Source organism: Rhinatrema bivittatum, chromosome 9 (assembly GCF_901001135.1).
Source record: "Rhinatrema bivittatum chromosome 9, aRhiBiv1.1, whole genome shotgun sequence".
Taxonomy (NCBI): domain Eukaryota; kingdom Metazoa; phylum Chordata; class Amphibia; order Gymnophiona; family Rhinatrematidae; genus Rhinatrema; species Rhinatrema bivittatum.
The window spans coordinates 182,857,728-182,883,183 of NC_042623.1; the positions used below are offsets into that span (position 1 = coordinate 182,857,728).

The 25,456-nt window shown below is 50.3% G+C and overlaps 1 protein-coding gene across 2 annotated transcripts in view; it reads right to left on the reverse strand.

The window, feature by feature from the left end:
- The window catches only part of NCL (nucleolin), a 78,943-nt gene that overhangs the window by 43,409 nt on the left and 10,078 nt on the right, over window positions 1-25,456 (reverse strand). For both annotated transcript variants that reach the window (XM_029615661.1, XM_029615660.1), the window contains exons 3-4: window positions 18,514-18,733; window positions 4,963-5,052 (exon numbers count right to left, since the gene is read on the reverse strand). In XM_029615661.1, coding sequence (XP_029471521.1) covers window positions 4,963-5,052; window positions 18,514-18,733 — 310 coding nt within the window. The remainder of the gene's footprint in view (window positions 1-4,962; window positions 5,053-18,513; window positions 18,734-25,456) is intronic.

Sequence of the window (25,456 nt, forward strand, 5' to 3'; positions counted from 1 at the left end):
GCACGTCTTACGAATCGGACGACGAAGATGCTTTACCCCTCTCAGAAAACGGGCTACGTCCGGGTGGCTGGCCAGGAGTCTGCGCCTATCAGACATCCTAGGGCCAAAACCTGAACCCGCAGGGAATTATAAGCCAAGCCTTTTGACAGAAAGGCCAAAACCTGAGGAATGGACACAGACAATGGCACTAAACCTTGATGATCACACCAGGCTTCAAACACCTTCCACACCCTGACGTAAGCCATAGAACTAGAGGGCCGTCTGGCCTGAAGTAGGGTGGAAATCACCTGCTCCGAATACACCTTCATTCGTAACCTCTGCCTCTCAAAAACCAGGCTGCGAGAGAGAAGCAATCCTCCCAATCCGAAAAGATGGGACCTTGGCGTAAGAGGTCCGGTAGATGATCCAGGCGCAACGGACCATCGGTTGCTGGACCAGATCCGCAAACCACGGCCGCCGTGGCCACTCCGGAGCTACTAGGATTACCAGACCGGGATGATCTTCTATGCGCTAGAGGACTCTGCCGATCAGCGGCCAAGGCAGGAAGACATACAGGAGGATTCCGGCTGGCCAATTGCAGACTAGTGCGTCTATTCCCACCGTCCCAACTTCTTTCGGCTGAAGAGCCGATCTGTTTTTTTGATGCGGGTCGCCATGAGGTCCAGCTGAGGGGGCTCCCCATCTGGCACAAATGTGATTCCAGGCCTCCCGGGACAGTTCCCACTCCCCGGGGTCCAGCTGCTGACGTCCACCTGCACATTGTCCACGCCTGCCATGTGAGAGGCTGCGATTCTTTCCAGATGAAGCTTGGCCTAAGCAAACAGGAAGTGAGCCTCCTATGCCATGGCTGGACTCCTGGTTCCTCCCTGGTGATTGAGATAGGCCACCATGGTGGCGTTGTTCGAGGAGACGCGAACCATTCTCCCCTGCACTAGGGACTGGAATGCCACCAATGCCTTGCGGACTGCTCTCGTCTCTAGGCGATTGATGGACCATGACCGTTCAGGCAGGGACCAGAGACCCTGAGCCGCATGACCCAGGCACATGACCCAGGCTCGCATCTGTCGACATGATCACCCAAATCTGGGACGTCAAAGGGTATCCCCTTTTGCAAGTTGTCTTCCGACAGCCACCACTCCAGGCTGGACCTGGCCTGCTGTGACAACGGCAACAGTAACTGGTACTGCTCAGACACCGGGTTCCACCGAGACAGGCGTTCCCTCTGCAAAGGGCTCAGGTGAGCGAAGGCCCAAGGAACAAACATCGATGCCATGGCCCCAGGACTTGTAGATAGTCCCACACTCTAGGGATTGGGAGATGTAGAAGCGGGCTACCGTGAAGGAGTCAGATGACTTCGCCTTGTTGATCACCCAACAGAGGGACTGAAGGCAATGGGTAATCCAGTGCACCGCTCACACGCAGTCCTCTTCCGACTTGGCAGGGAGCCATCGCTAACCCGAACGGGAGTGTTTGGAACTGATAGTGCTCGCCCAGAACCATGAACCTCAGGAACCACCGATTGCCCTCGCGGATCCCTATGTGAAGATACGCCTTCGTCAGATCTAATGAAGCCAAATATTCGCTGGAGTGGACAGCCGCAATGACTGACCGCAGAGTTTCCATGCGAAAACGAGGCACCTGAAGTGTTCTGTTCACCTTCTTCAGATCCAATATCGGATGGAAGGAGCCTTCCTTCTTGGGAACCACGAAATATATGGAGTATCTGCCGGTCCTGTACTCCGGAGGAACCAGGACAACGGGCTCCCAGGGCTTTCAAATGAGACAGGGTTTGGTTCACCACTGCCTGTTTTATATCCAGGACCCGCAGGGAGACACCAAAAACAGGTCTCAGAGGGCAAGCAAAATCCAAGGTATAACTGTGTTCGATAATGCTTAGAACCCACTGGTCCAACGTAATCTTGACCCATTCCTCAAAGAACAGAGAAAAGCGGCCGCCGATCACCGGAACCGATGAGTGGGTCAGCACACCTTCATTGGGAAGACTTGATTCCAAAAGACCCATGCGGACCCCTGTCCCGGGAAGGCCTGCGGCTGCGAAAGGAATGAACCCAAAGCCTGAGACCTCACTGACGGCTGACGTGGCGTCAAGGAAGGGGCCTTGACCTGCCGAAAATTGCGCTGCCCCCGAAAACAAGAGGATGAGCCGAACTGAAGGCCCTAGAGGGTCTAGGCCTATCCTCCGGCAGCTTCTACACCTTGTTGTCCCCCAAACAGATTCCAGGTAGTCACCAAACAAGAATCTCTCTTTAAAGGGGAGAGTGCCCAACTGGGACTTGGAGGAAACATCAGCTGACCAGTTATGGAGCCACAGGAGTCTCCTGGCCAAGATTGCCGAGGCCATCGTGTGCGAGGAAGTACGAAGGTGGTCATATAAAGCGTCTGCGGAGTATGCAACTGCCGCCTCCACCCGATCTGCTTGTTCCGCTTCTGCCGGAGGAAGTTCCTGCGCTGTGAGCAACTGCTGTACCCATCTAAGGGTCGCCCTTTGCAGAAGGCTACTGCAGACTGCCACCTGGACGCCAGGCACAGAGACTTCAAAAATCCGTTTAAGAAGGACCTCAAGCTTCCGATCCTGAAGGTCCTTAAGAGCAGCAGCAGCACCTGCCACCAGAATAGTTGTCCACTTAGTGATGGCTGAAACGGCAGTGTCCACCTTAGGAACCTTAAAAATGTCCAAGGACTCCTCTGGCAGCAGGTAGAGCTTCTCCATAGCTCAACCCACTCATAGACTGGCCTCCGGAGCATCCCACTCCCAGGTCAGGAGCTGCAGCAGAATCGGATGAAAAGGAAAGGTCTTAGGAGGGGCCTGAAAGAAAGGGATCCACAGTGTTAGACTCTGAACCCGGCTGCAGAGCCTCAATCCCTAGCTCCATCAGAACACGAGGAATCAAAGGATCAAGCTTCCTCTCTTCTAAACAATCTGAGGACCTGCGGGTCATCTCTCTCCAAGGGGGCAGACCTGTAAATCAGCCTCTGCCTCCAGGTATGCCTTGTGTAATAACACAAATTGAGAAGAAAATGGGTGCTGCCCCTTTAAGCCCCCCCCCCCCCGGGAGACGGTTCGAACCAAGAGGGGAATCAGGCACTAAGTCCCACAGCCTAACAGGGCTCAACTTCGGTGGAGAAAGCGGGGGAGGGGATATCCCCCTCCGCACAGGCCTAGATCAGAGGAGCCAAAATAGCCGCTGTTCCCGCTCTTGCCGGGGACGCCTGAGGCCTCTGAGCGTGCAGATTTCTTCCTGCACCTCGGGACCGTGAGGCGGACGCTCCAAAGCCGCTTCCCGACGGACCTTCACCGCCCAGAAGGCATCTGGAACAAAGGCCATCGCGGGAGAGCCGCACTGCAGACTCCCCGCATGCCGAGCAAACCGATCCCTGCGGAATCCCCATGCGGTTGTGGCACGGCAAAAATTCAGAACGCGGTGAAAACGCTCCTCTGGAGGCCCGGGAAACCTGGCCGAAATTACTTGCTTTTTTTTTTTTTAAACCAAGGCCACACTAAACCAGGGGAAAGAAGGTCCCTGGGACAACAGGATCGACGCACCCAAGGAATTAAAACGTCTCTGGGTGCCCGGGGGCGGGACCGGCCCACCTGTAAATCCCCCTACTCACCGGGAACAAGAGTCAGCTCCGGGAAAAACTGACTCACAGGATATCTAACCCCAGCCGTGCCTCTACCAATGGGGATAGCCCTGGGAGGACTTTTTAAGGATCAGGACCGCATGTTTTGCCACCTTCATCTGCTGGAGACAGAAATACTGAGAGATCGCAGGTGGCACACCAGACTAAGAGGGGGTGCCTCACGTTTTTCTCTGTCGCCATCTGCTGGAAGGGAGGCATAACCCAGCGGTCTGGACTACTGACCCGGGTACGTACAGGGAACAGCGGTTGTCGTGCGGCATGGCTCATGTCGCGCACCTGCACTGTCGCTGAGAGGACGCCATGAAAATTAAGATTCCTTGCCAGGCCTCCTGCACCTTATCCTGCTGTGCAAACCAAGCACCCCAACAAACCCATCCAAAACCACTTGGGGGGCGACTGGCACCACAACCAAAGAAAATGACCACCCATCTGCTGGAGACAGAGAAATACTGGGTGACTGCAGATGGCGCACCAGATTATATGCCAGCGGCGGCGAAACCTTTCTGCGTCCATCTGCCGTAAGGGAGACAAAGATTCTGAACTGATCTGGGTACGTACAGAGAACTTACAAATTTTGCCAGGGGTATGTACACTTATGAGTACAACTGTAGCGGAAGCTGCTTTCCATTTTTTTTTTTTTTTAATTGAATCCTCTATCCAGCTCAACCAAACATCCCCACAAGAGCTGGGAGCTTCAATATTGGCTTGCATTTCTGGGTGAAGCCAATGGCCTGGCCCACAGGGTCCGGCTGCCAATCTGTCAAACTGCTGCACTGACCCGTCCTACCATCTGATCAAGTCAGAAAATACTGGGTCTCTGCTGCTAGCGCCACATCTTATGTAGTGGCTGTGATGTCACAGTAGAAATCAGTATGAGCTGCCTCCATCTGCTGGAAGGGGGAGAAAACTCACTCGACAAGGCTAGTCTGGTGTAGCAGGGACATCGTGGAAACTGCACTTCAGTTTTCAGGGATGTTGCAGAAATTACTATGAAAGCAAACATTTATGGTCACCCACTAATCAGCCAATTAAGTATCATTTCCATCTGCCACTGGATTTATAGCACTATTAACAGGCAAGAACTCGCAATAAACTTCAAAAACAGGGCAGTAACATGCCCAATTCATTTCTGGCTCAGGGTTTTACTAGTACCCCTGCTTCCCAAAGTAGCACAATAAACGTTTCAGCTGCCAAAACCACAGTCTCCTCTGGAAAGAGTGGAGCCATCTCGAGTGGGATGCTTTTGGTTTTCTAACACACACACACTGTGCTATCCACAACTTAGCATCACAAACATACCATCTTCATCATCGTCATCGTCATCATCATCATCATCCTCCTCTGACTCTTGCTTGGCAGCTACAGGTTTTTCTTCCTCAGATTCTTCTTCTGTAAGAAGAGTTATATTATAAACAGACTCTTCCCACAGCAGCTACTAACCAGATTATTTGGCTGCAACACAATGACATCTTTTGAAATAAAGGATCTGTTAAAGGCAGAAAGGCATACAAACTTCATCATGTAATTAACTTCTAAAGTAAACTTAAAATTCATGTAACCGAAAGGAAAATTGGTTCTTACCTGCTAATTTTCGTTCTTGTAGTAGCACGGATCAGTCCAGACTCCTGGGTTTTGCCTCCCCTCCAGCAGATGGAGACAGAGATTTTAAACGGACTCCGCCCTATACCCGAGGTGCCACCTAGAGTCTCAGTATTACACTGTACCCAAGCAGAAAAGGTCAAAGCATAACTAGCCATCAAACAAACTCCCCCCCAGAAGAGTAGAGGGAACGAAAACCGTGTAACGTATTGAACGAAAACCATGCCCACACTCTTCCCCTGTAAAGGGGGCATACATTATAAGAACATTCGATAAACCTACAGAATATTAATAACCACCGGCCGAGCGGACTCTCCCTCTCCCCAAGGGTGGGACTCTGGACTGATCTGTAGTGTTACAGGAATGAAAATTAGCAGGTAAGAACCAATTTTCCTTTCCCTGTACATACCCAGATCAGTGCAGACTCCTGGGACGTACCAAAGCTTCCCTAACCAGGGTGGCACTGAGAGAGTTCCGCTCGGAGTACACTCACCCAGGCACTGTGGCCTGGAGATCCAGTCGGTAATGACAGGCAAAGGTATGAGTAGATTTCCACGTAGCCGCCAGATAAATTTCATGCGGCGAAACCTGTTGAGATTCCGGCCATGAGGCTGCTCGCAACCTAGTAGAATGAGCCTGAAGATCCAACGAAATCAGACTGCCTTGAACAAGGTATGCAGAAAACAATAGCTTACTTCAATCAGTATGCAATAGTGGCCCTGGAAGCTTTATGACCCCTCCTGGGACCGCTCCACAGGATAAAACATATGGTCCGAAAGCCGGAAACCGTTCGTGACCTTCAAGTATCGCAACACCACACGATTTACATCCAACGTGAATCATTAGACTCTGAAGCAGAAGAATCCAGGTCCGCAAAGGAAGGGAGATCCACAGACTGATTCAAAAGAAAAGAGGACACCACTTTCGGGAGAAAAGAAGGAACCGTCCGCAAGGAGACCCCCCCCCCGATGCAGAAATCCGTAAGAAGGGCTCCCTGCAAGACAAGGCTTGAAGCTCAGAAACACGCCTTGCTGAGGAAACAGCCAACGAGGAAGACGACCCTCAACGTCAGATCCTTCCGGGTAGCTCACTTAAACGGCTCGAACGGAGCATTACAAAAAGTGCGGAGAACCAGATTCAGTTTCCAAGAAGGACAGGGATTCCGGACCAGAGGACACATATGCTTGGCCCCACGCAAAAAATGAGCAACATCAGGATGGGACACTACAGCAATGCCCTGCACCTTCCCCCAAAACAACCAAGGGCTGCCACCCCCACTCATAGTGAATTAAAGGCTAATTCATTAGCCAAACCAGCCTGTAAGAAGCCAAAACCTCCTCAATTGAAGCTCTAGATGGTTCCACTTCGTGCTCCAAACACCACGCCTCGAAAACACCCCAAACTTGAACACACGCCATAGAAGTAGAAGCTCTATGGGAATGTAAGAGGGTGGCAATCACCACAGTCAAGTAACCTTTACTCCTTACTCTCCGCCATTCAAAAGCAATGCCGCTAGACAGAAGCGATCTGTTTTCTGGATCAGGTAAACATCCGTGTTTTTTGCTATCCAGGCAGCTAAACTCTCTCTCCAATCAGTCCTCAAAACAAAGATTCTGTAAGTTTGAAATTTATTGTACAGGTAAATTCTACTCACAATTGTTGCATTTCAAACGCAAGTCCCGAGGCAAGGATTTTTGGTATCTGGAAACAATGTAAGAGAAGGGAGAAGGGAGTCTCTTGTGTTGCAGGAGTTGGTTTATGGTAAAGATAGGAAGCATGAGGAATATGAGGCTGATTTAGTCCTTAGAAGAAGGCAGTAAGAGAGAAGGTAAAAAACCTGATCCGTTTCAGGGAGTATTACAGAGCGCTGCTGGCTCAGAAGCAAGCATGGAGCAAGACTGAACTCTCATCGAGAGCTGCTAAAGGAAACGCCTCCACAAGCTGGAGGCAGGGTCCAATGGCAGCAAGCCTAAGAACCATGTAACACAGGGGGAGTTATGAAGGGCAATCCCTTGAGCCTATAAGGCACCTTGGAAGACTTAAGTTAGATTGAGTGGCAATCAAGCTCTCCCGATGGTGAGAGGAAGTGGAAGGGGGCCTCTTAAGGGCAAAGGCTCCTAGATTTTTATCATGAGTTACAAACAGTGTTTCAGCACTAAGAATCCTCAGAAGGATGGACTGCACTAAACACAGTTAAACTACAATATGTATACAGATACAAACATGTACCCACTGCTGGGGACAGAACAATCTGCCTCTCTGAAACCAACAGGTCCTTGTCTTAGGAAATTCGGGAACGGACGAAGTCGCAGTGGGCTGTCCACTGCCAGAGTGAGGAGGTCCACAAACCATGGGCACCTCGGTCACTCCGGCGCCACTAGGACTACCTTGCCCGAATGAACCTTGATGCGGCATAGCACTTTGCCAACCAATGGCCACGGAGGAATATATGCAACAGAATGTCCTTTGGCCAGGGAAGGACCAGGGCATCTACTCCTGCTCCTGTCTCTCGACATCGACCGAAAAATTGAGGAGCCTTGGCATTGCGGTATGTCACCATCAGATCCATGGCGGTCGTGGCCCAGCGGTTGCACAGGAGATGAAAGGCCTTCGCGGAAAGTTCCCACTCCCCCGGATCCAACTGTTGCCGGCTGAGATAATCGGCCTGCACATTGTCCACCCCGGCAATGTGAGAGGCTGCTATCTTACATAGATGCTGCTATGGCCAGCTGAGCAAAGGTTGAGCCTCCGTCGCCATCGGACGACTCTTGGTACTGCCCCGCCGATTGATATAGGCCACCTTCATTGCATTGTCGGAAAGCACTCTCACTGATCTACCCTCCACTAGGGAAATGAGAGCCTATAGGGCCAACCGCACTGCCCTGGTTCCCAATCGACTGATCGACCAGGAGGATTCCGTTCTCGTCCATTGTCCTAGCACAGCTGTCCCAAGACAGACTGCCCCCCAACCGAAGAGACTGGCCTCAGTAGTTATCACAATCCAGGAGAGAATTTCCAAATCCATCCCCTGAAGTAAACTGTCTGTATAAAGCGACCCCGGAAGACTGGTGCGCCGAGTCCATCAGCGGTAGGAGAAGATAAAACTGTTGGAGTGGATTCCAACGGGAGAGCAAGGCTGACTGTAGTGGGCGCCTGTAAGTAAATGCCCATGGGACTAAATCGAGAATGGCAGCCATAGAGCCTAGAACCTGCAGATAATTCCAGACTCTGGGACGAGGCATAAACTGTAACAACTCCCCCCAAGTCTGAACTTTGGTCATCCTCTCCTTTGTGAGAAAAACCTTGCCCCGGAGTGTGTCGACCCAAACTCCCGGAAACTCCAAGGACTGGGAAGGAACTGGATGACTCTTGTCGGGGTTAACAATCCAACCCAACGCACACAACAGCTGGAAGACTTTCTGAACCGCTGTCCGGCAAGGGTCCTCCGCTTCCGCCCGAATCAGCCAATCGTCTAGGTAGGGATGCACCAATACCCCCTCTTTTCGAAGCGTCGCTGCTACAACCACAATCACCCTGGTGATCTGCCGTTGCCAGAACAAAAGGCAGTGCATAAAACTGAAAATGATGATGATCGGGACGGATGGTTATGTACAAGTATGCTTCCATCAGGAACAGCGACACCAAACATTCTCCCTTGTGGACAGACGCCATCACAGAGCGAAGAGTTGCCATGCGAAACAGAGGCACTTTCAGCGTTCGATTGATACTCAGTCGAGGATGGGACGGAAAGTGTCCTCCTTCTTGGGTACCACGAAGTAAGAGTGTAACGACCGCGCCTGAGCTCTCAGTTCTTGAAGACGTTTTAGGGTGTCCAGTACCGCCCGACGCTTTTGCTGGTAGGAACACGGGGAAACCAGATAACGTTCTCGGAGCGACCGAGTAAAATCTAAAGTATAGCCATGTTCTGTTATACTTAGGACCCACCGATCTGAGGTTGAAGTGTTCCCCCCTATCCGTGGTACTGAGGAGTGAATCGGCCTCGCTTCATTGTGTTGACTGGAGGCCTCCATGGGTCTGCGGGGCTCCGTCCCTGGCAGGATGCCGGCCCCGAAAGGACTGCATCCAAGAATGTTGACGGCTTGGCCCTTGATGCGACGAGGAGCCAGAGGATTGTGAGGAGTGAAAACGACAATTCCCCCTGAATCTAGACTGCCGAGGAAAAGAGCCTCTGGACAGAGGTCTATGCTCCAGCAACTTATGGACCTTATTCTCCCCCAGAGACTTTATCAGGTCCCCCAACTGTTGGCTGAAAGGTAGTTTCCCATTGAATGGCAAGGAACTAAGCTGGGCCTTAGAAGAAACATCCCTGATCAATTCCGAAGCCAAAGGAGCCTGCGGGCTGAGACGGCAGACATAGGTCTTCCTGAGGTATACAGGAGATCATATAGAGCATCCGCACTGACAGCAACCGCTTCCAAGCGACCGGCTTGCTCTGCTTCTATATACGACAAGGACACTGCCGATGGTAAGTGCTGTACCGCTCGTACACCAAATGCAGAGTATTCAAAATTTTTTTCTTGAGCTCCACTTTCAATCTTTGGTCCTGCAAGTCCGTAAGGGCCATTGTCCTTGAGACCAGGATGGTGGTCATTTTTGGCGGGGGGGGGGGTTTGCCACTGCCGAGGCTACCGCAACCACCTTGGGCATGCTGAGAAGCTCCAGAGCCCCTTCTGGCCATAGCCCGGTCCACCTTCAATCCCAGGTCCGGAGTGAGTCACTCACGAAACAAGAGGTCAGTTAGCAATATATGGAAGGGCAAAAGAGCGAGCAGGACCCCTGAGGCCAGCCTCACAGGATCAACAGCACCCATGCACAAGTCCTCTTCCAAAATGGCCGGGATGAGTGGCCCCAATTCATCCCTTCGGAATAAACGGACCACGCTAGGATCGTCCACCACAGAACTACTCCCCTGTTGGGTCCCATGTGGCTGGGAATTCTGGCCTGCGTCAGGTCCCTGAGGGCCCTGCGGAGGAGACACCGTCCCATCCGAAAGATCTGAGAGGAAGTATCCATGGGACCAGAAACAGACCTGAGAGGGCGTTTGGATTTTGAAGGCCCCCCCCACCCCCACCCCACCGGAGGGGACTTAGGATGCTTATGGGAGGATGAAAACCTCCCGCCCAGATGCTGATACTGGCTGAGGGGCTTTGACACCCTGGCACCTAACCTCTCTGAACTTTAAAGGCTTTGTGAAGTGCAAAACAAAATTGGAGAACATCGAAGACCCCCCCTCAGAAACACCCCCCCCCCGGGGTCATCCCCTGAGGATTGAACCTGGTCTCTCTGCGACTTGCCCTCTCCCCCCGGAGACCCATGGTCGTGGAGAAAAAAAAAGAAAGCGGGGGATTCCCTGCCCCCATCGCAGCCAGCTCCAGGTCTCTGACAGTCTTCAAAATGGCCTCCGTTCCTGCACTGAGCAGGAACAGATCAGCTGGCTAGACCAGCCTCTGAGGCTCCCGACGCCGTCCTGAAAGGTTGCCGTGGGAAATTTCCCCCGCAGCACTTGCAGATATGCCCTCACCTCCTGAAATGCAATCGGCACCGATCCTGGCCCTACAGAGCCCTGCGCGTGCACGCTCCCACCCGCGGCGCAGGCTGCACCACTTGGCATTGTCAGCGGGCTAAATTTAGCCTGAAAACGGGCAGGGAGACTGCACCCCAAAAATAACCCTGGAGGTCAGCGTTCCGCGGCTGGCTGCAATCAACAGCGAAAACAAGAGAGGAGACGCCGGGAAGAACGCCGGGTCCATTACTAAGTGAAAAAGTAACTTTACCTGTTTTGTTTTGTTTTTTAAAACAAAAAACTTCTCTCCTCCTTGCTGAGGGTGAGTGAAGCGGGCTCCCCGGTATCACCCTCAGCCGCTGGCGGTCGTAGGGTCACCAATCCTCTGCTCTTTTGCCTCAGATACCAGGGGTTATGGTCCCACCAGGACCTGACAACCCTCTGGGAGGCCTGTAGACTATCTGCAGCTTTTTTTTTTTTAAACCTTAGAATAAAAAGCTTAAGAATAAAAACCAGCTAACAAACACTAATAGCTAACTCCAAAAGATAAAGACCAAGCCTAGGTAGTCAGACTAAAGGGATTTGCACCTCCACCATCTGCTGGAGACAGAGAAACACTGACAGACTCTAGATGGCACCTCAGGGGTATAGGATGGAGTCTGTTAAAACTTCTCTGTCTCCATCTGCTGGAGGGGAGGCAAAACCCAGGAGTCTGGACTGATCCGGGTACATACAGGGAAATGGGGATTTTGGGTTAGGAAGGCTCACATCAGGCAACTCACAGTAGCTGTGAAACACAAACCAGCCAATCTTCTAGTGTACTTTGTGGTGTTGATAATATTTCTGATACCCTCTCTAGCTGAAACCTCTGTGAAAGTTTATAGTGTCTGCTTTAGTTTCTCTTTGTATTTTATAAAATACCATCTCATCTGAAGTCAGCTGAGAGAAACTCTTAAGAAAGGTATCGGGGAAAACTGCAGGCAACAATCTAGAGGGGGCCCAATCCTGCTCTAAATTAATCGAAGACAACAGGCTGAGAGATCCTGGGCAGGGATGCCACCACAGTAAACTGAACACCAGTGATAACAGTGAGCTAAAGTCTCAGGAAAAAAAAAAAAAAAAAAGGGCCAATACCCTGCCCAGAGTTTTCTGCAAAGCCATTCAGACCATACAGATCACCAATGCTCCCTTCCAAATACTTGCTGCGCAAAGGACTAATGTAATAAACGTTAGAGAAAAGAAATGTTCTAGAACAAGCGGTTATCACATGAGACTCCAAGGGGAATAAGGTTCACATAGTGAAAGCACTGAACAGCCTCTTGATGGAAGCAAAACCAGTAATAGAATTCAAGGCAGCCTGGGATAAGCACGGAGGATCTATGGGTCCGAAGGAGTGAAGGGAAAACCATAGTGATCAACTGGGGTCTATGATAATACATTGGGCACACTAGATGGGACCTATAGTCCTTTTCTGCCATCATATTCTGCATTTGTTACATTGCTGCTTTGCAAATTGCTGAGACATTATTCCTGATCCACCTTGCCACTAGAACAAAGCATACTTATATGGTTACTTACTGATATTAATACATTGTGTCTATTATATTTTGTCTATTGTAATTTTAATATGTTTTTATTTTTAAATTGCATATCCTTTGATTACTCTGTGATATTTTTCTGCACTTACCTGATAATTTTGTTTTCCTTAGCGTAGACAGATGGACTCAATGACCAATGGGTTGTGCTCCCCTGCCAGCAGATGGAGACGGAGTCAGGTTTCAAAGCTGATGTCACCCTAGATACACCCCTGCAGTGACCTCAGCCCCACAGTTCTCTTCAAAAGCCACTGTGAACATACTATTGAAAAACTTGACTACAACTTGATTAAAAACAGATAGCCGTTAACTGTACTCAACCAAATGCTGAATCCCAGCAAGATGATAGAAGCCCTGATCTAGGGATCGGGCGACGGCTTACCCGTAAATTCTTGGAATCTAGATTCACCTCATAGGAGATTCCTTGGCACGCCCCTTGAGCAGCCGTGGGCGGGATGCTGAGTCCATTTGTCTATACTAAGGAAAACGAAAATTTCCAGGTAAGTAATTTCTCCATTTCCTAATGTGTAGCCAGATGGACCCAGGACCAATGGGATGTACAAAAGCTACTCCCGATCGGGGCGGAAGGCTGCCTGCGGTTGGGTTAGCACCGCCCTTGCAAAGGGTGCATCCTCTCGGGCCTGAATATCTAGGCCAGCGCCTCTCAACCGGTGTGTCGCGACACATCAGTGTGTCATCAAGCTGCGGCAGGGTGTGTCACGTGCTACCACTCTCCCACTGCTCTTCCCCCCTCTTCCTTCACAGAGCGAGAGGCAGGCTTATCTTCCACTGCTGCCGTTGCCACCCGGGCTATCAGCACATTCAAGCCTGGATGGGAACAGCAGCAGTCTTAATGGAGGCTGGCAACTGCAGCTGGGCCTTTTCTTCTTCCCGCACCTGCCCCCACTCTGGCCCGAAACAGGAAGTGATGGGCAGTGGGGTGAGCGGGAAGAAAGCCATGCTGCACGAAAAAGTAGCAGTGGCCCCAAGCAGTACCGTGGGCCCCGAATCAAAACCAGAAGAAGCCAGAAATCAGCACAGGAGACAGAATTAGCCTCCCGTGGCCGATGGGATTATTCTTTCTTAGCCTACGGGGGCTAGAGGAGGAAGCTGCTGCAGCTACCATTTGTGCTTGGGGAGGGGGGGGGGGGGGGAAGGCAGGAAATGACAGCAAGCCAGCCTGTGTGTAAGTGAGAGAATGTACGTGTGATTGAGAGGGTGCATGTGTAACTGACTGAGAGCCTGTGTGTAAGTGAGAGCATTTGATTGAGACCATCTATGTAAGTGTGTGAGAGGAGGTGTGTGATTGAGAGAAACTGGTCAGAGAGGTGATGTGTGTGTATATATAGGAGAGACAATGGAAGTGACTGGTCAGGGAGATGACTGGACTGTGTGTGTGAGAGAGAGAAAGTGATTATGGGAATGAGAAGCCTGTGCATGTGGAGAGAGCTAGCAAAGGAGTGAGAAACCTGGGTGTGTGTGAGACACAGTATGGGAGTGAGAAGCCTGTATATGTAAGATAGAACATGGAAGTGGGAAGCCTATGTGTATGTGAGAGAGAGACTGATCGGGAAAGGTGACTGGTGTGTGTGTAAGAGAAAGACTGGTTGGGAGATGATTGGTGTGTGAAAGACAGAAACTGGTCATGGGGGTGTACTAACTGGTATGTGTGTGTGAGAGAGAGTGGTCGTGGGCACTAAGGAAGAGGACCATGAGTACAGAGCTTCAGCCACTACTGCTTCTGGCATGTGCTACTGGCCTGCATGGAAGAGGAGTAGGAGAGCTGCTGGAAGGGGTTAGTAAAGGTGGCTTTTTAAGTTTATTTTTCTTGATTGACTGCCATTTTAATTACTGAATTTTATGTGATGTGTCTGCTGTTTTGAAATATTTTATTGGTGTTATAAAAATTATTTAAAATTCTCCAGAGTTTTTAATTGTTGGATATTATTCTGTTCATAGCTGTTGTGAAACATTTATTCAGCTTATTAGTATATGTGTTGGGATCTATAGCTGCTTGGCTAGTTCTGTTTTCCTAATAGGTGTAGTATTGGTGTTTAGGGCCTGATTTAATATTTGTAATGTTGCCTTTTCATAGGTAGGATTGTAGTATCACTACCAGGTACACCGTTTTCAGGGCTAACAGGCGTAAGGACTGACCATGTTCGGCTGTGCCGACAGGTGGGTTCCGTTCACCTTGCCTCTGTAATAGGAGACAGCCGCTACCTGGACCTTCAAGGAGTTAAGGGACAACTCTTTATTCAAACTGTCCTGTAAAAATTTCAGAACAAGAGGGATTTTGGTCGTCAGAGGGGCAACACTGCATTCCTCGCACCAGGCCTCAAATACTCTCCAGTCCTGCACATACGCTATAGACGTCAAGAACTTTCGCGCATGGAGCAAGGTGGTAATTACTGCTGCCGAATATCCACACTTCATGAGGCGAGCCCTCAAGAGTCAAACCGTAAGACAAAAAACAGTCGGATCCTCTTGAAGGACCGGACCTTGCTGGAGCAGGACCCTGTGCAGTGGGAGGCACAGGGGGTCTCCACCTGAAGCCTCTGGTATGTCTGCATATCACAGGTTTCTGGGCCAATCTGGAGCCATTAGCAGGACTAATCCTCTCTGGCACTCGATCTTGCGAATGACCCTGCCCAGCAGGGGCCATGGAGGGGAGGCGTATACCAAGTCCTCTTCTGGCCAGGTCTGAACAAGGGTGTCGATCCCCAGGTATCGCTAATCTCTTCTGCGACTGAAGAATTGGGAAAACTTCGCATTATGAGATGCGGCCAGCAGGTCGATGGACGGGAGGTTCCAGATATACAGCAGCTGAAAGGCTCTGGCTGACAATTCCCATTCTCCTGGATCCAGACTCTCCCTGCTTAGAAATTCTGCTCTGATGTTGTCTTTTACTGAAATGTGGGAGGCAGAGATCTATAGATTCGATTCCACCCATTCCATAAGGAGATCCATCTCCAGAGACACGAAGCTGGTTCTTGGTTCCTCCCTGGCAACTGATGCAGGCTACCGTTGTTGCATTGTCCGACATCACGCAGACCGCCTGTCCCTGGAGTTCCTGACAGTGAGTTCCCCAACCTCAGAGGCTCGCATCTGTTTTGAGAACTAGCCAGTTTGGTGGAGACAGGCTTATACCCTTGTCCAAGTGAGCTTCCTATAGCCACCACTGGAGCTGAGAACATACTTCCAATGGTAGGTAAAGGCAAATCGAATAGTCTTGAGACGGCGGATTCCAACGTGACAACAGGGAGCATTGGAGTGGACACGTGTGCCCTTGCCCACGGTACTACCTCAAGGGTTGACGCCATCAAACCAAGGACCTGAAGATTGCTCCACACCTTGGGGCATGTTGTGTTCATCAATCGATGCACTTGGAACATCAACTTCCTTATCCACAAGGGCGGGAGAAACACCTTTTCTTGCCTGGTGTCAAACCGGACTCCCAGATATTCCAAGGAGGGCTTGAAACTGCTTTTGTCCATGTTCACGACTCAGCCAAGGTCCTAAAGCAGGGACATCATGCAGCTGGTCACCTGGAAACTCTCCTCTAACGACTTCGCCCGGATCAACCAATCATCCAAGTATGGCTGCACCAGGATCCCTTCTTTCCTCAGTGCCGCTGCCACGACCATCATAATTTTGTAAAATGTTCTGGGGCCGGTGGCCAAGCCAAAGGGCAGCACCCAGAACTGATAATGACAACCCAGCATCACAAAGCATAGGAAATGCTGGTGATCTTGCCTGATTGGAATATGAAGGTAGGCCTCCCGGATCTACGGCCATTATGAAGGAGCACAGTTTCCATGCAGAAATGAAATGACTTACTCAGATGTTGGCTGACGCTCTTGAGGTCCAGGATGGGGCGAAAGGAGCCCTCCCCCTTCTTGGGTACAATGAAATAGATGGAATAACGCCCTGTATTTTCCTGGGGTGTAGGCACTGGAATTATAACCCTCACTTGGAGGAGCCTTATCAAGGTAGATTCCACTGCCAGCTTCTTGTGCTGGGAGTAGCACGGAGAACATGTCCCGAGGAGTCCTGCAAAACTCCAGCGTGTATCTTCTTGTATGAAATCCAGTACCCATTTGTCCAACATGATCTTGACCCACCTCTGGTAGAAGAGGGATAGTCGATCCCCTATCTCCTCATTCTGTGGGTGGGTCGGCAAAACTTAATTGGGGGGTTCAGGTTTGGCCCAAACTCGAACCAGCCCCTCTCCTGGATTTTCAACTCTAAAAGTACTGAGACCTTCCCGAAAAGTCTGAAATGTTGAGTTCCTGAAGGTCTGAAAGCGTTGGGAGCCCCTGGACTGGCCCCTCATAAGCGAGGGGCCCTGTATCCGCTTTCTCTTATCCCAGTAGCTGGGGAACTGGACATTCACCCCACTTACTGGCCAGCTTTTCCAATTCGCTTCCGAATTGGAGTGATCCCTTAAACTGCATCTTTATGAGGTTTGCTTTAGAGGTCGCGTCTACTGACCAATTTCGCAGCCATAGCTGTCTTCTGGCCGCTACCAGCGAGGCCACTCCTCTAGCTGAGGTACAGATTGGATCCCCTTCTTTCAGCGTTGTGACTGGGTCCCTGCCAGGAATACCCTTGATGAGATGAAGCATGTCTCGAGGCCTGTCGCTAGGAGAGGGAGGCCTTACCGGCTGGGGTTCCGCTCAGACAGGGGCAGGTGAAACAGACTGCACCTGTACGAAGGCTTGAAGGCCTTAAAAAAAATCCACCCAAGAGAAAGCCGCCGAGGCCATACCTAGCCTAAGGGGCACTGGGGTAGGTGCTGCTGAATTTCCTTCTCTCATGGCAGACCCAGCCATGGGATTGCTCAGATCCGATGTGCTACCAGGTAAGTTCGTGACTGAATCATCCTCTGAATGGGAGGAGCTGGGCTTAGCAAATTCCTGGGGGGTCAACTCTCCCTGGGTTTCCTCACAGCATGGACATAGGTAAGAATCAAGGTCAGACTGAATAGCCCCAATATGGCACGCAGCACAAAGGGAATAGTGCTAATGTTTCTTTGCCGACAAAGCCATTAGGAACCTTAAGTGCTTGCTCTGCCTACTAGCACTTGAAATCGTGTGCGCACAGATTTTGAGCACCTCTGCGTGAGGCGCTTGCACAGCTCATCTCTCTTACCTAAATTCTGCGCCTAAGAAGAGCGCTTACAGCTGCGCGTAATGTTGGAGTGCTTGTATGCTCGCTGTATGCACATACATATGTTCAATGTTATGCACACAGCACGTGCGCAGAGCCAGCACACACTGTGCGTACCAATGCAGACACACAAAACTGCGTGCAAGATGGCGCCACCGCAGCCTACCACATGGTGTGCCCACAAAGCCTAAAAGCAGGGCCACTCAACCTGCTCAGAAGCCCATTTCCCCTTACACCAATGGGATCAGGAACATCATTGGTACGGCAGAATGAGCAAGGAGAACGGAGGAAGACTTACTGAAGCCCCTCCAACATCTCTGAATCAGAAGGAATCCTCTTCTCTCCTTACTTATCTGGGCTCAGTGCTTACCGGCTGAGAACAGAGACTGTCACCGCTGCTCTCAGCTTCCCTCACCTGCTGCCTTTCAGCTGCTTCAGCAGCAAAGTCCATGCTGGAAGTTGGCTACTGGACCAAGGCACACCTCTCAGGGAGCTCAGAAATAACCTCAGGAATTTTCAACTGGAGGAGGGACCTTTAGGTATCACCGCAGGAGAGCAGGGCTCAATCTTCCTCCAATTTAAAAGTAGAATTTCTTCTCCTAAAGAGTATAGTGATCCTGATAGGGAAAGCACATCCACATCTGCTAGGAGACTGAGAGATACTGAAGGGCTGAGGTCACTGCAGGGGCGTATCTAAGGTGACGTCAGCTTTGAAACCTGACTCCATCTCCATCTGCTAGCAGGGGAGCATATAACCCATTGATCCTGAGTTCATCTGGCTGCATGCTAGGAAAATTAAATTAAATAGAATAAGAATGACAGCAGAAAGAGAAAATGATCCATATAGTCTGGTCAGCAAGTTTCTTATGGTAGTAATTAAATTAAACACCATGGCACAAAAGAAATGTAGAACAAAGGACTCATTTCCCTAGACCAAACCCAGGCTTAATGGCGATTTACCAGAGTCGTCGTCATCATCATCGTCATCTTCATCCTCCTCCTCCTCGTCGCTTTCTTCTTTCTGAACCTTCTTGCCATTTTTGGCTATTGCAGCACCTTTCTTGCCAGGCACTGCAACTGCTTTTGCTGGGGTAGCCGCTTTCTTAGATGGAATAGCCACTGTCTTTGCTGGTGTAGCAACCTTTTTTGCTGGGGTTACAGGTTTCTTCTGGGGAGGCATCTGATAAAATAAATAGCGGGTTGGGTGTCTAACATGCTTTCAGTGACAAAAAAGTAGTTTTTCCTCTATTTAAAAAAAAATAAAAATAATAAGGTACAATAAAGTGCAGACTAAGTGATACAACAATTTTCTGCCACTCCTGGCCACCAGGTTGGAAAGCCAGTGTCAATCTGGAAATCAGCCAGGCCTAATACACTTGGACAGCAATAACTATCGCACCATGAAAGTTGTCCTACAGAAGATTTACAGTTGTGCTCAATAAGTTTACATACCCCTAGCAGAATTTATAAGATGAGTAGCATTTTAAGAAAACATGAGTTATCAAACATATCCTATTTTTGTTTCAAATTAAACCATTTTATGCATCACAGACTAGCACAATCATTAAACTAAAGCAATAAATGGAATAGGAAGATTGGTTATCTAGTTTTCATTCCTGTAGTTTAGTACCACAGATCAGTCCAGCAAGTGAGTGTACGCATCCCTACCAGCAGATGGAGGCAGAGAACAAAACTGAGGAACTGCTATATATCCGAGTGTGCAAACCTGCAGTCCCTCAGTATCGACCAGTACCCAAGCCAAGTTGACTAACAAACCCCAAACAACTGTGGGCAAACAGACTCAAAGCTGGAGCCCCCTAAAACTAAGCCCCCTGGTCCCAAAACAAAGTACATATATAATTATGTACACGTCATAAATCTGAACGTATCACATACCAGCTCAGCAGCATCCAGAAGCAGAGAAGTCTTTCAAAAGAAGGGGACAGTTCTCTGGACTGATCTGTGGTAAAAATCAGTTTTCCTTTCCTGTTTGTACCCCAGATCAGTCCAGACAAGTGGGATGTACCCAAGCCCCTCTATAATGGGCAGGAACTGGAAAGACCTGCATGCAATACACTTTCCCCAAAAGATGTTTGGTAAAAGTGAGAAGAGAAGACCCATTTCGCCGCTCGACAAATCTCTTGCAGAGATATCAGTTGACACTCCACCCAAGAAATTGCCCGCGCTCTCATAGAATGCACCCGCAACCGATCAACTCTTACAAATATGACCAGAACGTATAGACTTTTAACCATCATGCAATCTTGCTCTTGGAAACTATTTCCCTTCTTTGTTCCACTAAAAAGGACAAAAAGATGATCCGATCTCCATTAGACCTAACGATATCGCAAAGAATTTGCCATACATCCAGTAAGTGCAGTTCCCTAGTCATAGGAGTATCCAGTCACAAACTCAGAAAAGCAGGTAACTCGACCAGCTGGTTAAGGTGAAAGCCACCTTAGGCATAAAGGAAGGAATCGTATGCAAAGAAACCCCATCCTCCAAAAAGTACAGGAAAGGGTCCCTAAACGACAACACTTGCAACTCAGATATCCTTCTAGCTGAACAGATAGCCACCAGGAACACAGCCTTCAGGTTTAAATTCTTTAAAGAAGCCCTCCGAATTGGTTCAAAGGGATGGCCACACAGTACCCAAAGAACCTAATTAAGATTCCATGTTGGACAAATCTTCCGATCCGAAGGACATAGATGCTTAGCCCCCTTGAGGAAAGGAACCACATTCGGATGAGATCCTAATGGCCTTCCTTGAATCCTACCTCGAAGGGACACTAAAGCTGCCCACCTGAACCCTTACCCAAGCCGCATTGCAGAAAGGCCAAAATCTGTGGAACATCCACCTTCAAAGGTTGCACCTTGTTCTGCTAACACCACAATTTGAAAACTCTCCACACTCGTACATAAGCCAATGACATGAAGGCCTTCTCGCCTGAAGCAACTTCGTAATCACAGGCTCCGAATATCCCTTCAAACAGAGCAGTCACCTCTCAAAAGCCAAGCCACTAGACAGAAGCAATCCACCTGGTCTGAAAATATGGGTCCCTGCTGCAACAATCCTGACAGATGGGCCAAGTAAATGGGACAGTCTACTGCTAGATGAGGTAGACACAAACCACGGCTGGCGAGGCCACTCGGGCGCCACCAGAATCATCCTGCCTGGATGAAGCTCGATACAGTCCAGCACCCGACCTATAAGAGGCCAGGGGGGAAACATGTACAGCAACAGATGTGGTGGCCCCATCTGAACAAGAGCGACCATGCCCTCTGAGCCGACCTCTCTTCTGCGACTGAAAAACCAAACAGTCTTCACATTTCCTGGAGTTGCCATGAGGTCCAGCACTGGTCTGAACAAAGGCGAAGGCTTCTATCAACAACTCCCCCGGATCCAGATGTCTGCTGAGGTAATCTGCTTGTACGTTGTCCACTCTGGCAACATGGGACACAGCTATTCCCTCTAGATGTTTCTCCGTCAAACAGACCTTGCGCCTCCAGGGCTACCAGATGACTTAGTTCTGACCTGACGATTGATGCATGCCACTGTCATCGCATTGTCAAAGAACACTTACACAGACTTCCCTTGAATGAGCAGGAAAAATGGCAAGGCTTTGAGAACTGCCCTGATTGCCAGCTGATTGATGGACCAGGTCGTCTCTTCTGGCAACCAATGACCCTGGGCAGATTTCCCTTGACAATTCACCCCCCAATCAGTGAGGCTGGCATCCATGGCCACCACCACTCAAGTCAGGCACTTCCAGATCCATCCTTTTCTCCAGATTCCACAGAGACAGCCACCACAAGAGACTGGACCTGGCATCCTCCGTCAGCGGTAAAGGAAGCTGAAATTCCTTCCGAAAGTGGATTCCAACGGCATAACAGAGCCCTCTGCAGGGGACGCATGTGAGCAAAGGCCCAAAAACCAATTCCATCATAGAAGCCAAGGAACCCAGGACCTGTAAATAATCCCAGACTCTGGGAACCGAAAGCCGCAGCAGACAAAGGACCTGACTTTGCAACTTGTCTACTCTCTCCCGCAGTCAGAAACACCTTAACCTATCTGGGTATCGAAGCGCACACCCCCAGATTTTCCAATGACTGGATCAGCTCCAAATGACTCTTTGCCAGATTTGCCACCCAGCCCAACACAGGAGATGCAGGACGCACTGCACTGAGCGACAACACTCCTCTTCGGACTTTGCCCAGATGAGCCAATCGTCCAGGTACGGATGCACCAGGATACTTTCTTTCCTGAGCGCCGCCGCCACTACTACCAACTTTGTAAAAGTTTGCGGTGCGGTCACTAACCCAAAGGGAAGGGCCCGAAATATTTTTGAAACAGCGGCCAGGGTGTCTACTGTGGGCATCGGCGCCTGTAAGATGGCCTGGTTCTGTGCTTCCGACCAGAGGTTCAAGAGTTGGCTGACCTCCCATGTTCAGGTGAAAACCTTTTTGGGGACAAGATCAGAGATGTGATAGGTCAGTTGAAAAATCAGCATGAAACACTTCAACAACTCTCCGCTAGTGCTTCAGACCCTCCATCCTCTGTTAGGAAATCTTCCAGACCAAGCTCCAGGAAGTCCTTATTAGCAGCGGAAATATTAACCCCTCCCCCACCTCTCTTGGATTTGCACGCCTTGAGCTAGCTCCAGGGACCGTTTCCATCAACAGCAAGCGCCTAGGCCCCAGCTTCAGGCTTTTGACTGGAGACGAGGGAGCATGGGCCAACAAGTCGTACCCCTGACACGATCCTGCAGCGGGAGGCAGACTTCTCTACTTCGGATCACTGGGTCCTTAGTATAGTTCACCAGGGGTATCGACTAAGTTTCAGAAAGATCCCAGAGGACTCTCCCCCCCATGTCCATTCATAGGGTTCGTCCGCCCAGTAGATCATACTTCGGACAGAGCTATCCGCCCTTCTCATGGCAGGAGCAGTAGAGCCTGTCCCTTATCAGTAGGTCCATGGATTCTATTTGGGGTACTTTGTCATTCTGAAGAGGACTGGGGGCTTGCACCCATTCTCTATCTCAAGGCATTGAACAAATTCTTCAGAAGAGAAAGTTTAAAGATGGTTTCTCTGGACACTCCGATTCTCCTCAAAAGAGGAGACTGGCTCTGCTTACTAAATCTCAAGGGCACCTACGCCCACATTGCCATATCTTGTTTTATGATGGGGAAGACTCACTACCAGTACAGGGTGCTGCCTTTTGGTTTGGCCTCAGCCCCTCCTGTCTTCACCAAGTGCCTAGCAGTGGTGGCAGTGCACCTCATGTGCCGTGCGGTGCATGTCTTCCCATACCTGGATAACAGGTTAGTCAAAAGCGACTCCCACACCGGAGCGCTGGACAATATAGGCACTGCAATCTCTGGGTTTTGGCATCAACTACCCAAAATCCCACCTCTGCCAGTCTCCCCAACTGGACTTCATAGGAGCCAGGCTGGACACAACTCAGGTGAAGGCATTCTTGCCCCGCGATCGGGCCTTTACCCTTTCTTCGTTGGCAACATTGGTGCACAGCAATCAGAATGTAGGTGCCGCCTTCTGCTTCGCTTGTTGGGCCACATGGCAGTCCATGTTACTCCATTAGCCCATTTTTGCATGCGCAGAGTAAAATGGACGTTGTAGTCACAATGGAAGGAGGCATCCCAGGACCTCGAGGCTTGTATCTCCATCACACAACCTCTGAAGATCTCTCTGTCCTGGTGAGAGAATCTCTCCAATCTAGAGCAGGGGATTCCCTTCCAAGCTACCCCGCCTCAAGTGGTTCTTACCACCGATGCCTCACCCCAGAGCTGGGGGGCCCATGTGGCAGAGCCATGTGGCAGAGATATGGGCCCCCCAGAGCTGGGGGGCCCATATCTGGCAGAGAGCTCCCTGAGCAGGGCTCAGGGAGCTCTCTGCCAGATAAACTTCTTAAAGCTTCATGCGATTTGTTACGCCCTCTGGGCATTCCGAGACCGGTTGTACCACAAAGCAGTCCTGATTCGGACGGACAATCAAGTCGCAATGTAGTATATCAACAAGGAGGCACGGGGTTGGCCTTCCTGTCAGGAGGCGGTACAGATTTGGTCCTGGGCCCTGTGGCAGGGGATGTCTCTGAATGGCATATCTACCCGGGACGCTGAACGTGCTGGCAGACTGCCTAAGCCGCTCTTTTCAGTCGCACAAGTGGTCCTGAAATACAGATTTGGTAGCCCGGATTTTCCATCGGTGGGGGACCCCGGATATGGACCTCTTCGCCTCCCTGTACAATTACAAGGTCAGCAATTTTTTCTCCCTTTTCACATGGGACAGTCATTCAGCCTCTGACGCCTTCACCCTTCATTGGGTCTCCTGTACACGTACCCTCCTCTTCCTCTCCTGAAGCTCAGCAGGACCGAGGGACCATGATCCTCGTAGCGCCCTACTGACCCAGGCAAGCCTGGTTCCCTCTCCTTCGGGACTTGTCGATCAGGGATCCCATCAGAGTGGGGACCACGCCTGATCTGATAACAGAATCAGGGGCACTGCATCATCCAAACCTCCAGGCGTTATCGCTGACAGCCTGGATATTGAGCGCTTAGTCCTTCAGCTCCTGAACCTGTCGGAAAACTTCTCCCAGGTGCTAGTGGCTTCCAGAAAGCCTTCCAACAGGAAGCCTTACAGGTTGAAATGGAAAAGGTGTGAGGGGGCATGGCTTAGATCCATTCACATGCCCCCTTCCCAGATTCTTGGACTATTTGTAGCAGCTTTCCGAGTCAGGGTTCATCTAAGTGTGGCTAGTGCGTGCCATCGAGGTGTCGCTGACACACCCATATTGGTGCAGCCCATAGTAGCGTGTGATATGAGGGGTCTGCTTCAGCTAAAGCCCCCTCCTCGGCCTCCTGTTGTGTCCTGGGATCTCAAAAATTGTCCTGGCGTGGCTCATGCATCATCCTTTTGAACCCTTGCACTCCTGCGACACGAAATTCCTCACCTGCAAGGTTATATTCCTAGTGGCTATCACTTTGGTTCATAGAGAGTTAGTGAGCTTTAGGCCTTTAATACATACCCGTCATACACGAAATTCTTCCATGATCGTGTGGTCCTGCATACCCATCCCAAGTTCCTGCCTAAGGCTGTGACTGATTTTCACAATCAGTCCAATTCTGCCCGCCTTCTTTCCGAGGCATCATTCCCATCCAGGGGAACATGCTCTTCATACACTGGATTGCAAGAGGGCTTTGGCCTTCTATTTGGAATGCACAGCAGGTTACAGGCAATCCATTCAACTGTTTCTTTTGATAATAGGCTGGGAGTTGCGGTAGGCAAACAGACTAACTGGCTAGCGGACTGCATCGCCTTCTGCTATGCACAAGTGGGACTTCAGCTTGGAGGCCGAATCAAAGCTCACTCTGTGAGGGCCATGGAGACGTCTGTAGCCACCTGCGGGTGGCTCCGGTCACCAAAATTTGCTGGGCAGCGACATGGCGTTCCCTGCACACTACTGCTTGGAGAAGGATGGTCAACAAGACAGTGCCTTCGGCCAATCTGTCCTTCGCAACCTCTTTCAGATTTAAACGAAACCCTTCCTGCCTAGGGCCCATTCTTTGGTTCAGGCTGTCACCCTGTGTTACCAACAGCACCACAGTTATTGTGCCTGTAGCTTGATATTCATCCATCTGAGAAGACTACTATTCTGCTTGTCCTAGGAGAAAGCGCAGTTGCTTACCTGTACAGGTATTCTCCTAGAAACAGCAGGATGTTAGTCCTCAGGAAACCTGCCCGCCGCCTTGCAGAGTTGGGTTGTCCTGCAGTTTAATTTTTTCGCTCGTATTTTTTTCTCTGCTACGAGACTGAATGGGACCTCGCATGGATAGTGGCACGCTCAGTGTGCCGGTTAAAGCTTCTAGAAACTTTGACAAATGTTTT